Raw genomic sequence first — 12,139 nt, 5'->3', positions numbered from 1 at the left:
GTCACCCAAAGAACAAACAAGAGGTCATTCGGGCCTCTCACAGGTCAGCCTCTGACTCTGTTTTTGAGACAGGGTCTCACTTTGTTCCCCAGGGTGGAGCGCAGTAGAGCAAACAGAGCACACTGTAACCTCGACCTCCCAGGCTCAAGCTATCCTCCCACCTCGGCCTCCTAAGTAGCTAGGACTATAGGTGTGCACCACAAATCCTGGCTAATTTTTTCTTTTGCAGAGATGGAAATCTTGCTGTGTTGCCCAGGCTGGTCACAAACTCCTGAACTCAAGCAATCCTTCTACCTCGGCATCCTCGCGTGCTGGAATTGCAGGTATGAGCCAATGAGCAACCTATTTTCACTTTTTTGTTTTAAGAGACAGGGTCTCGGCCGGGTGCGGTGGCTCACACCTGTAATCCCAGCACTTTGGGAGGCAGAGGCAGGTGGATCACGAGGTCAAGAGATCGAGACCATCCCGGTCAACATGGTGAAACCCCGTCTCTACTAAAAATACAAAAAATCAGCTGGGCATGGTGGCGCGTGCCTGTAATCCCAGCTACTCAGGAGGCTGAGGCAGGAGAATTGCCTGAACCCAGGAGGCGGAGGTTGCGGTGAGCCGAGATCGCGCCATTGCACTCCAGGCCTGAGTAACAAGAGCGAAACTCCGTCTCAAAAAAAAAAAAAAAAAAAAAGACACAGGGTCTCACTCTGTCACCCAGTGGCATACTCATATCTGAGCTGTTTTTAACAGAAGTTTAGATAAAAGGAAAAAAACTCCAGGGCTGAGGGGAGAACACAGATGAAATCTGCATGTACTTGGCCTGGCACCGCAGCTCATGCCTGTAATCCCAGCACTGTGGGAAGCCAGTGCGGGAGGATCATCTGAGGTCAGGAGTTCAAGACCAGCCTAACCAATGTGGTGAAAACCTGTCTCTGCTAAAAATACAAAAATTAGCGGGACATGGTAGTGGTTGCCTGTAGTCCCAGCTACTCAGGAGGCCGAGGCAGGAGAACTGCTTGGACCTGAGAGTCAGAAGCTGCAGTGAGCCAAGACTGAATCACGCACCATGCACTCCCACTCCGGCCCAGGCAATGGAAGGAAGGAAGGAAGGAAGGAAGGAAGGAGGGAAGAAGGGAGTAAGGGAAAGAGAAGAAAGAAAGGGAAGAAAGAGAAGAAAGGCGGGAAGAAAGGAAGAAAAAGAGAAAGGCTGGCCCCCCTTTGGAAATACAAGCTGCCATTGGAAACAATTAGAAAACAGAGTTTAGAAAGTTCGAGGGTGTCTATAAGAATTAACAGAGAACAAACTTTGCTATCAATCTTTTATACTGGCCAGAAAAGTGACTCTGGAAGTTGCCACATGAAATATCTAGGGCAAGACCGGATAGCAGATTGGGGGAACCTGAGGGCAGGCAGACTGGGAACCGTGGGGGGGACGGGGCGGGGCACTGTCCCCGCATGGAGCCGCGTTCGCTACACTGCCTCAGCAGACGAAAAGGGGACCAGGAAATACTGCAATGGTGCTGCAGGAGACCTGCCTCAGAGTCGCACTCACTGGCTCCCACCAGACACCATCGCACAGGTCATGGGCAGGTCAGCCTTCAGGAATAAAAATGAGGCCAGCCACGGTGCCTCATGCCTGTAATCCCAGCACTCTGGGAGGCACGGCGGGCAGAGCACTTGAGGTCAGGAGTTCGAGAACAGCCTAGCCAACACGGTGAAACCATCTCTACTAAAAACACAAAAATTAGCCGGGCATGGCATGTGCCTATAATTCCAGTTACTCAGGATGCTGAGGCACAAGAATCGCTTGAACCGGGGAGGCAGAGGTTGCAGTAAGCCGAGATTGTACCACTGCACTCCAGCCTAAGTGACAGAGCAAGACTTTTCAAACAAAATGGACAGGCGAGGTGACTCACGCCTGGGTGACTCACTCAACACTTTCGGAGGTCAAGGCGGGTGGATCACCTGAGGTCAGGAGTTCGAAACCATTCTGACCAACATGGTGAAACCCTGTCTCTGTTAAAAATACAAAAAGTAACCAGCCTGGCCAAGATGGCGAAACCTTGTCTCTACTAAAAATACAAAAATTAGCCAGGCGTGGTGGCGGATGCCTGTAATCCCAGCTGCTTGGGAGGCTGAGGCAGAGAAGTGCTTGAACCCGGGAGGCATAGGGTGCACTGAGCCAAGACAGTGCCACTGCACTACAGCCTGGGTGACAGAGTGAGACTCCCTCTCAAAAAAAAAAAAAAAAAAAAAAAATTAGCTGGGCATGCTGGTGTATGCCTGTAATCCCAGCTACTCGGGAGGCTGAAACAGGATTACATGAACCTGAGAGGCGGAGGTTGCAATGAGCTGAGATCGCGCCACTGTACTACTGCCTGGGTGACAGAGTGAGACTCTCTCAAAAAATAGTAATAGGCCAGGCGCAGTGGCTCATGCCTGTAATCCCAGCACTTTGGGAGGCTGAGGCAGGTGGATCATGAGGTCAAGAGATCGAGACCATCCTGGTCAACACGGTGAAACCCCGTCTCTACTAAAAATACAAAACATTAGCTGGGCCTGCCTGTAATCCCAGCTACTCCGGAGGCTGAGGCAGGAGAATTGGCTGAACCCAGGAGGCGGAGGTTGCGGTGAGCCGAGATCGCGCCATTGCACTCCAGCCTGGGTAACAAGAGTGAAACTCCGTCTCAAAAAAAACCAAAATAATAATAATAACAATAATAATAATAGGCCCGGCACGATGGCTCATCCCAGCACTTTGGAGGAGGCCGAGGCAGGCAGATCACTGGATCAGGAGTTGGAGACTAGCCTGACAGACATGGTGAAATTCTTTCTGTCTCTACTGAAAATACATAAATTAGCTGAGTGTGGTGGCATGCCCCTATAATTCCAGCTACTCAGGAGGCTGACGAATGAGAATGGCTTGAACCTGGGAGGCAGAGGTTGCAGTGAGCTGAGATCGTACCACTGCACTCCAGCCTGGGTGACAGAGTGAGACTCCATTTCAAAAATAATAACAGGGCCGGGCGCAGTGGCTCAAGCCTGTAATCCCAGCACTTTGGGAGGCCAAGGCGGGTGGATCACGAGGTCAAGAGATCGAGACCATCCTGGTCAACATGGTGAAACCCCGTCTCTACTAAAAATACAAAAATTAGCTGGGCATGGTGGCGGGTGCCTGTAATCCCAGCTACTCAGGAGGCTGAGGCAGGAGAATTGCCTGAACCCAGGAGGCGGAGGTTGCGGTGAGCCGAGATCGCGCCATTGCACTCCAGCCTGGGTAACAAGAGCGAAACCCCGTCTCAAAAAATAATAATAATAATAATAATAATAACAAGAAAAAAAATGAAGCCCTAAGCCCCCTAACCAACTGAACCAGCCTCCTCTTGGCCCAGGGGACTCCATACCCCTTGAAAGCTGAGTTCCTGGCCATGAATGGGTGTGAGGTCAGACACACCTACAGGCTTTCTTCCCTAAGGGATAAACAGAAAGCAGCCCTTTCAAAGACTTCTGGGCTGGTATCGACAACAGCCAACCTCCAGCCAGGCCCTTTCTCTCTTGCACTTCTTCAAAACAACCCACAGGTATTTCTTCCTGATAAGAGACCACCAACCATGGAGTGGTTCTGGCGCAGTGAAGGGTTTTCATGCCCTTGGTTTGCCATGTTTTTCTTTCATTGATTTATTTATTTACTTTTTTTTGTAGAGACGGGGTTTCACTGTGTTCCCCAGGCTGGTCTAGAATTTCTGGGCTTAAGCAATGATCCGCCTTGGGCTCTCAAAGTGCTGGGATTACAGGCAAGAGCCACTTCGCCCAGCCTGCTTCACCTCTAACTTCAGAGGCCAAAAGTTCCACCCTCAGGTCACACTAGCGCTGCCATTTTTTAAACACAGGACCCGTGGAGAGGCATGAAGCTCAATTGTGTGTGTGCACAGTTCTTTCAAGAATCTCATGATCCTCCCATAGCGTATTAAGTGCGTCTTTATCAGCCACCCCATCCCTATCTTATTCTTCCCTCTCTCGAAGTGTCTGCTTCCGGTTTCTGGCTGACGGCTACACTTCCCAGCCTGTTAGAATGGCCACCCTTCAGGATGCAATCCAACCTCATTCTTCAGTTGACCACAAACTGGGGAAGGATGGTGTGGGGGTCTGAGGCAGGATACTCAAGAGCACACACAGGTCCTGGGACTCTCACGCAGTCCAGACACAGGGTGGAAGACTGGAATGACTTGGCAAGTATCAACCCTAAGAAACTCCTCCCAGGAGAGCCCCATAAGACAGGGTCGGCAAGGCGGGTAAGGCAGGCTCCTGCCCTCTGCCCCCAGTGTTAGGACGACAGTACTGTGAAAACAGGTCTTTAACCCCCGGCACGGTGGCTCACCTCTGTAATCCCAATGTTGAAGGCCAAGGCGGGTGAATCACTTGAGGTCAGGAGTTCAAGACCAGCCCGGCCAACATGGTGAAACCCCGTCTCTAGTAAAAATACAAAAATTATCTGGGCGTGGTGGGGCGCACCTGTAATCCCAGCTACTAGGGAAGCTGAGGCAGGAGAATCACTTGAACCCAGGAGGCAGAGGTTGCAGTGAGCCAAGACCACACCACTGTGCACACCAGTTTGGGCAACAAGAGTGAAACCCTATCTCAAAAAAAAAAAAAAAAGGAAAAAAAAAAATTAAAGTAAAAAGCTTCACATGTGGGATAGACACACACATCCTACCCATATGAGGGCTCTGACCCTTCTGCTGTCTCAGACTCTGAGACTCTGGCAGAAGCCCTCTCTTGGGAATAATACCCCCACACAGAGGTAATTCCAGAGGCTGTGAGAGCAGAGGGATCTCCCTGCAGTTTCAGGGTCCCTCTTCTTATTTCTCCATGGCCAGCTCTTCCCCTCAGAGCCCCACTGGGAACTTACACAACCAAATGCAATAAAACCTAGAGGGCGTTGAACGGTGCCCCCAAAACTGATGGGTCAGTGTCCTCTGACCATCTTCTTGGATACCCTGGTCTTTGGAGATGTAATGATAAACCATCCTAGATTATCCAAGGGGACCCTAATCCAATGACAAGGGTCTTCTAAAGACACAGAAAACAGGGAAAGTCCACAAGGACTCGGAGGCAGAGAGCAATGCGGCCACAAGCCGAGGAAAACACTTGGAGCCATCAGAAGCCGGAAGAGGCAGGAAGGATTCTCCCTTAGGGCAAACGGAGAGAGTGTGGCCCTGCCAAGACCTTGGGTCTCCAGAGCTGCGAGGGAATATATGATGACTGTTTAAAACCACAGGGTGGCTCTTCCAAGTGAGAGCCAGGATGTTCACAGGCAGGGGCACAGATGCACTCAGACCCTGCTGCCTGAGCTGCAGCAAACTCACTTCAGGTCATATTCACAGGGGTCGAAGTCCTGCCGCCGGCACGTGTCCTCCAGAACCTAGAGGTGAGATGAAAGGACGCTGAACTGCTGAGTGGGCCGGGCTGGCCGGCGCAGTGGGGCAGGCCAGCCAAGGGCACTCAGCTTCCTGGCAAGCCAGGTGGCTCTGTCCAGGCAAAGCCAAGCAAGCACAAACCACACTATGGACGGTCCCCCAACAGCCGCGGGCGTCTCTCCTGCAAATCCTGTCCACTGTCCATCCCCCTTCCTCACCGCCCCCGCTTTGCAGGGAGACTCCATTCAGGGCTCCCCGGCGGCAAGCAACACCAGGATCTTCCTGGCACACACTCGGGGATCTCCCCCCATGAAGTTCAAACCCTGCAGTTCTCCAACCCTGCCCAGCAGAGGCTACCCCTGGCTCTGGCACGGTTCTGTGCACCTGCTCCCACAGCCTGCACCGCCTCCGCCCCTCTTCTCCAACAGCCAGAGGCGTGGCGCGGGCACCAGAGGGTCCCGGCACCGACAGCCTCCCAGCTGCGCCCTCCGCCCGTCCAGGCCCGGCCGCCCCACGCTGTGGGCCGCTCGCGCAGACCGTGTGCACTTTGGGTCCTCAAGGTCCCCAACGCAGCAGGGGCTCAATTAATACTTTTATATTAAATTGATGCGAGGTCACAAGCTGCCCGAGTAAAACTGCACTGCATGACTCAGCAAAAATCGCTCCCACGCCCCACGGCCGGGACGTCAGCCACCGCGCAACCCGGGCTCCCACTCCAGGGGACGCCCCGGGAGGGGAACGCGGGTCTGAGGCTCCACGCTTCCCTCTTCCCCGCGCCCTCGCGAGCGGGGCTCGGCCGGGCGCCCAGGACTCCAAGGCGGGTGACACGCGGCCCCGTCCCTGCCGCACCCCGGGGAGGGCTGCACCCGCCCCGCCCCCTACGAGACCCCCGGGACCCCCGCGGAAGCGCAGGTGCCCGCAGGCAGGGGGCGGGGACGCCGCGCAGGAGTCAGTTCATTGGCCGCCGCAGGCCCCGCCCCTAAAGACCCGGACGCCGACCGTAGGGGGCGGGGCCTCGGCGCGGCACCCCCAACCCGCCCACCCGTTCGCTTCGGGCCGGTGGCCGCACCTGAAGCAGCACGGTGCTCGGCGTCACCTTTACTGTGTGGCGCCGGCCGTTCGGGGCCAGCACCGACACCGCGGAGCCTCCGCCACCTCCCGGGGCCGCCATCTTCCGCTCACGTGACCCGCCGCCGCCCGGCGTCAACCAACTTTATCGGCAACAGCCGGGACGCGCAGCCACGCGGCCGGGGGGCGGGGCCGGAGCGCGCTTCCGGGTCCCGCCAGGCCCCGCCCTAGCCCCGCCTCCTCCCCGCCCACGGCGCCCCCGCCCCGCCCTGGAGCCGCTGGAGCCCGCGCTGCCGACCTCTGCCTCCGGGAAGCGCGGCTCGGATGGGCCGGAGCTGGGTGCGCGGTAACCCCCGGTGAGCGGCCCGCGCTCGCCCGTCCTCGGTTCGTCCCGTCCCCACGTCGGTGCCCTGCTTTCCCCCACCCCCACCCCCGGCTTCCTCCGCTCCGGCACCTGAGCCTCTTCCCTGCCCACCTGTCCCTGTGCTCAGCGTCCCCTCCTGACCTTATGGGATGGGGCAGGCCCCTCACCCCGGTACGGATCCTTCCTGGCCGTTGGGGCTCGTGGCCCTCGAGTCTAAGCCTTATTCTCTTCATCCTAGAATGGGAGTGAAATACCTGGCAGCCCTGGGGCTGCTGCCATGGTCCCTAAACCTGAGGGTAGGTAAGGCGGGAGACCGGGTCCAGAATCATGGGGTGCGCGAACTTGAGTCTCACCAGAGCTCTTGCGGACCCACAGGCACTCGAGGACTTCCCGCGCTAATGCCTTGCTGAACAGGGCCTTGGTGGAAGCCTCGGAAACCCCACCCCTTCCCCAGCCGCCGCAGAAGGGATGGCACCTGGCCTCACTGCCACCAGGGCCACGTGCTGCCAGCTCCCGTCTCCCAGCAGGAGCTGCCTTCCTGACTCGCAGCCCTGTGCTTAGCTCCCAGCACCTGGGTCACTCATGGACAGCACATGCCTGTGTTCCCCCGGCCCCAGCCTGGGACTTGGCTAAATTCTCTCCGCGGCTCAGCCGTCCCTGGCGCTCCCCTCTCCATAGGCCTGCCCTGGCCAGGACTCAGATGCACAGAAGCCTGTGGAAGGGGGAACTGGTGCACTTGTCAGTCAGTCCTTATGCTTCATTTGACTGAGACAGGGTCTCCCTCTGTGGCCAGACTTGAGTGCAGTGCTATGATCACAGCTCACTGCAGCCTCCAACTCCTGGGCTCAAGCAATCCTCCTGCCTTGGCCTCCTGGGTAGCTGGAAAGCAGGTGCAAACCATCATGCTTGGCTAACTTTTATTGTTGTTGTTGTTGTTGTGATGAACTTTCACTCTTGTCACCCAGGCTGGAGTGCAGTGGCTCGATCTCAGCTCACTGCAACCTCCACCTCCCGGGTTCAAGTGATTCTCCTGCCTCAGCCTCCCAAGTAGCTGAGATTACAGGCACCCACACCATGCCTGGGTAATTTTTGTGTTTTTAGTAGAGATAGGGTTTCACCATGTTGGCCAGGCTGGTCTAGAACTCCTGACCTCCTGTGATCCGCCCACCTCAGCCTCCCACAGTGCTGGGATGCCAGGTGTGAGCCACCACACCCGCGGTCATTGAGGAGTCTAAGGACACCTCTGCCTGGATGCTATCTTACCTTCCTGCTGATGACACATCCACATCACACACACACACCTGCATGCAGATAAACATGGACACCTGTGTACACTGGAGGAAACTGGGGAGAGCCCCACGTTAGCCACAGCCCTCCCAGCCAGCCAGCCAGCCAGCCAGATCCCCGTGCCCTGTGCAACCTCAGAGCCTCACTGAGCCACACATCTCCTGGTGGGGGTGTTTCAGTTTTTCAGAGGCATTTTTGAAGTATCTGGTCCTGTTTTCCTTAGACCGTCCCACGGTCTGGATCCTTGCTTAGACATTTGGGGCAATGATGAGGAGAGGTGACAAGTCAGCAGGAGGTACAGAACATCAGTGTGGCCATGAGTAAAGTTTAACCAGTTGGTCAAGTTTAATTCTGCAACATTCCTCCATGGTCAAGATCCCTTGCTCCGTATGGAGTAATTAAGGCGTGTGTGAGGCAATTCTCTGAGACCACAAATACCAAGATTTTCCAATAACCATTTGCCCAACAGTTTTAGCATCGGTTAATGAGTAGATTCATTGTTACATTTACAGCTGCAAAATCATGACTTCCCAAGTTTATTGTTCCTGCCACATTTATAGGCATTTTTTGCCAAGCTTCTCCTCATTAAAATAATATATGAACTCTTGGCTGGGCACGGTGGTTCACGCCTGTAATCCCAGCACTTTGGGAGGCTGAAGCGGGCGGATCACAAGGTCAGGAGATTGAGACCATCCTGGCTAACACGGTGAAAACCCATCTCTACTTAAAAAAAATACAAAAAATGCCGGGCGCGGTGGCTCAAGCCTGTAATCCCAGCACTTTGGGAGGCCGAGGCGGGTGGATCACGAGGTCAGGAGATCGAGACCATACTGGTCAACATGGTGAAACCCCGTCTCTACTAAAAATACAAAAAATTAGCTGGGCATGGTGGCACATGCCTGTAATCCCAGCTACTGAGGAGGCTGAGGCAGGAGAATTGCTTGAACCCAGGAGGCAGAGGTTGCGGTGAGCCGAGATCGCGCCATTGCACTCCAGCCTGGGTAACAAGAGTGAAACTCCGTCTCCAAAAAAAAAAAAAATAAATACAAAAAATTACCCGGGCTTGGTGGCATGCTCCTGTAGTCCCAGCTCTTCAGGGGCTGAGACAAGGAGAATCACTTGAACTCAGGAGGTGGAGATTACAGTGACCCAAGATCGTGCAACTACGCTCCAGTCTGGGAGACAGAGCGAGACTCTGTCTAAAAAATAAAAAAATTATTATATGAATGCATGTATGTTTTTATTAAGTTGGTATTCTTTTTGATGTTCAAATTGGTCCTTCTGACTCCTATGCTTTTTTTGGGGGGAAGGGGTGACCTTTTATGTTGATATTATTTCAAACTTAGCTGAGCAAGGTGGCTCACACCTGTAGTCTTAGCAACTCAGGTGGCTGAGGCAGGAGGATTGCTGAGTCCAAGTTCAAGTCTGTAGTGAACCATTAGCATGCCTATGGATAGCTACTGCACCCCAGCCCCAGCAACATAGTATAATACTGTCTCTAAAAAGAAGAAAGAGAAGAAAGGAGGAGAAGGAGGAGGAAGGAAGAAGGAGAAGAAAAGTTTGCAAAAGCAGCATGAAGAATTCCTGTATGTCTTTAACAAGCTCAATCAGTGTTTACATGTCACCCATTTGCTTTATTATGTCCCATCTCTCTCTCTCTCTCTCTCTCTCTCTCTCTCTCTCTCTGTCTCTCTCTCTCTCTCTCTCTGTCTCTCTCTCTCTCTCTCTGTCTCTCTGTCTCTCTCTCTCTCTTCCCCTCTCCCCTCACCCCCCAACCCCATGTATATGTAAAAACTTTTTCTGGCCAGGAACAGTGACTCACCACTATAATTCCAGCATTTTGGGAGGCCAAGGTAGGAGGATCACTTGAGCCTAGGAGTTTGAGACCAGCCTGGGCAACATAGTGAGATCCTGTCTCTACAAAAATTGCAAAAGTGAGTGGGGCATGGTGACATGTTCCTGTAGTCCCAGCTCCTTGGAAGACTGAGGCAGGAAGGTCACTTGATCCTGGGAGGTGGAGGTTGCGATGAGCCAAGATTGTGCCATTGCACTCCAGCCTGGATGACTGAGTGAGACTCTGTCTCAAAAAAAAAAGAATAAGGCCATCCTCTTATATAACCACCATGATTTCATACAAAACTGGGAATCTAACATTGATATCATACTCTGAGCTAATCCTCAGTTAATTGTCCAAGTGTTGACATCTTTCCTGCATCCATTTGACCTTTCCATTATTCTTTGAGCACCTCCTCCCCGCCCAAGCCCTGAAGTCAGCCATTTCTCAGAGAAGCCCTTTAACAAGGAAATGGGATTTAGAGACCAAGTTCTGGGTGCTGAGTGTGCTCATTGCTACTGGGGTGTCACTGTCTTCTGGGTCCTCTTAGGGAACAGAGTAGTGTCATGAATTCATCTGAATATTTCTAAGCCACGTCTTACCTTCCTCCCTCTTATTTCCTCATTCCACATTTGTATTCGGTGTAATTCTGTGAAATTGCCCTAGTTGACCTTTTTTTTTTTTCCTTTAGACAGAGTCTCACTCTTTTGCCCAGGCTGGAGTGCAGTGGTGTAATCTCAGCTCAGTGCAACCTCCACCTCCTGGAATCAAGGGATTCTCCTACCTCACCCTCCTGAGTAGCTGATATTGCAGGTGGTGCCCAACACCATGCCTGGCTAATTTTTGTATTTTTAGTAGACATGGGGTTTCACTATGTTGGCCAGGTTGGTCTCAAACTGCAGACCTCAAGTGATCCTCCCACCTCAGCCTCTCGAAGTGCTGGGATTACAGGTGTTGAGCGACCCCACCCAGATGTCATTTTTGATCTACAAAAAAAATGACAAAATCTATATGGTTCAACCTAATATCTCCTTTGTCCACAGCGAAAACCCTAATTTTCAGTAAATCAATATATTTATTCATTTTCTCTGTTCTAAAATGCCCTCCAAATAGTTTGAGGTACTGCAGCAATCCTGCTATTAACAACAGACCTACTATGGAAATTTCAAGGTCTCTTTGTAGCTATTTTTGTCCCTTAGAATATGTCCCATTAGAGGAATATATTGTGTTCGAAAGTTATTTGAATTAATTTCTTTCTCTGTGTTAAGTTAGGTTAGTGTATTATAGGGTTCTCCAGAAAAACAGAACCAATAGGGCATGCATAGACATACACAAGAGGACAGCTGGCCAACACGGTGAAACCCCATCTCTCCTAAAAATACAAAAATTAGGCCGGGCACAGTGGCTCACGCCTGTAATCCCAGCACTTTGGGAGGCTGAGGCAGGCAGATTATCTGAGTTTGGGAGTTTGAAGCCAGCCTGACCAACATGGAGGAACCCCATCTCTACTAAAAATACAAAATTAGCCACATGTATTGGTGCATGCCTATAGACCCAGCTACTTGGGAGGCTGAGGCAGGAGAAACACTTGAACCTGGGAGGTGGAGGTTACAGTGAGCCAAGATCACATCACTGTACTCCAGCCTGAGTAACAGAGTAAGACTCCATCTCACCAAAAAAAAAAGGCAGGGTGCAGTGGCTCACTCCTGTAATCCCAGCACTTTGGGAGGCTGAGGCAGGCAGATCACAAGGTCAAGAGATGGAGACCATCCTGGCCAACATGGTGAAACCCCATCTCTACTAAAAAAAAATACAAAACTTAGCCGGGCATGGTGGCAGGTGCCTGTAATCCCAGCCATTCGGGAAGGTGGGGCAGGAGAATCGCTTGAACCTAGGAGGTGGAGATTGCAGTGAGCCGAGATTGCACCACTGCAGTCCAGCCTGGTGACAGAGCAAGACTCCGTCAGAGAGAGAGAGATGGGGGGGGAGGGAGAGAAAGAAAAAGAAAGAGAAGGGAGGGAAGGGCAGAAGAGAAGAAAAAGAAAGTTCCATGATCTGTTGTCTGTAAGCTTGAGGCAGGAAAACCAGTGTATTGTAAACCAGTGTATAACTTAATACACTGGTTTATAACATAATTATAGTATAATATAATTCTATCCAAGTCTGCAGGTCTGAGAA

The 12,139-nt window shown here is 52.6% G+C and overlaps 1 protein-coding gene across 5 annotated transcripts in view; it reads right to left on the bottom strand.

The window, feature by feature from the left end:
- Positions 1-7,212, bottom strand: part of ASPSCR1 (ASPSCR1 tether for SLC2A4, UBX domain containing) — a 40,532-nt gene extending 33,320 nt beyond the window's left edge. For 2 of the 5 annotated variants that reach the window (XM_039475759.2, XM_074389070.1), the window contains exons 1-2: positions 6,478-6,651; positions 5,358-5,413 (exon numbers count right to left, since the gene is read on the bottom strand). In XM_039475759.2, the coding sequence (XP_039331693.1) occupies positions 5,358-5,413; positions 6,478-6,579 (158 nt within the window). In that variant the 5' untranslated portion in view covers positions 6,580-6,651. Of the gene's footprint in view, positions 1-5,357; positions 5,414-5,945; positions 5,965-5,999; positions 6,329-6,477; positions 6,652-7,193 lie in introns of those variants that run through there. The other 3 variants (XM_074389071.1, XM_010342288.3, XM_010342289.3) reach the window with 3 other exon arrangements.
- Positions 7,213-12,139: the final 4,927 nt, after the last annotated feature.

This window comes from Saimiri boliviensis, chromosome 17, assembly GCF_048565385.1.
Source record: "Saimiri boliviensis isolate mSaiBol1 chromosome 17, mSaiBol1.pri, whole genome shotgun sequence".
Taxonomy (NCBI): Eukaryota; Metazoa; Chordata; class Mammalia; order Primates; family Cebidae; genus Saimiri; species Saimiri boliviensis.
The sequence above is the reverse complement of the archived record's forward strand: the minus strand, read 5'-3'. Positions and strand labels throughout refer to the sequence as shown.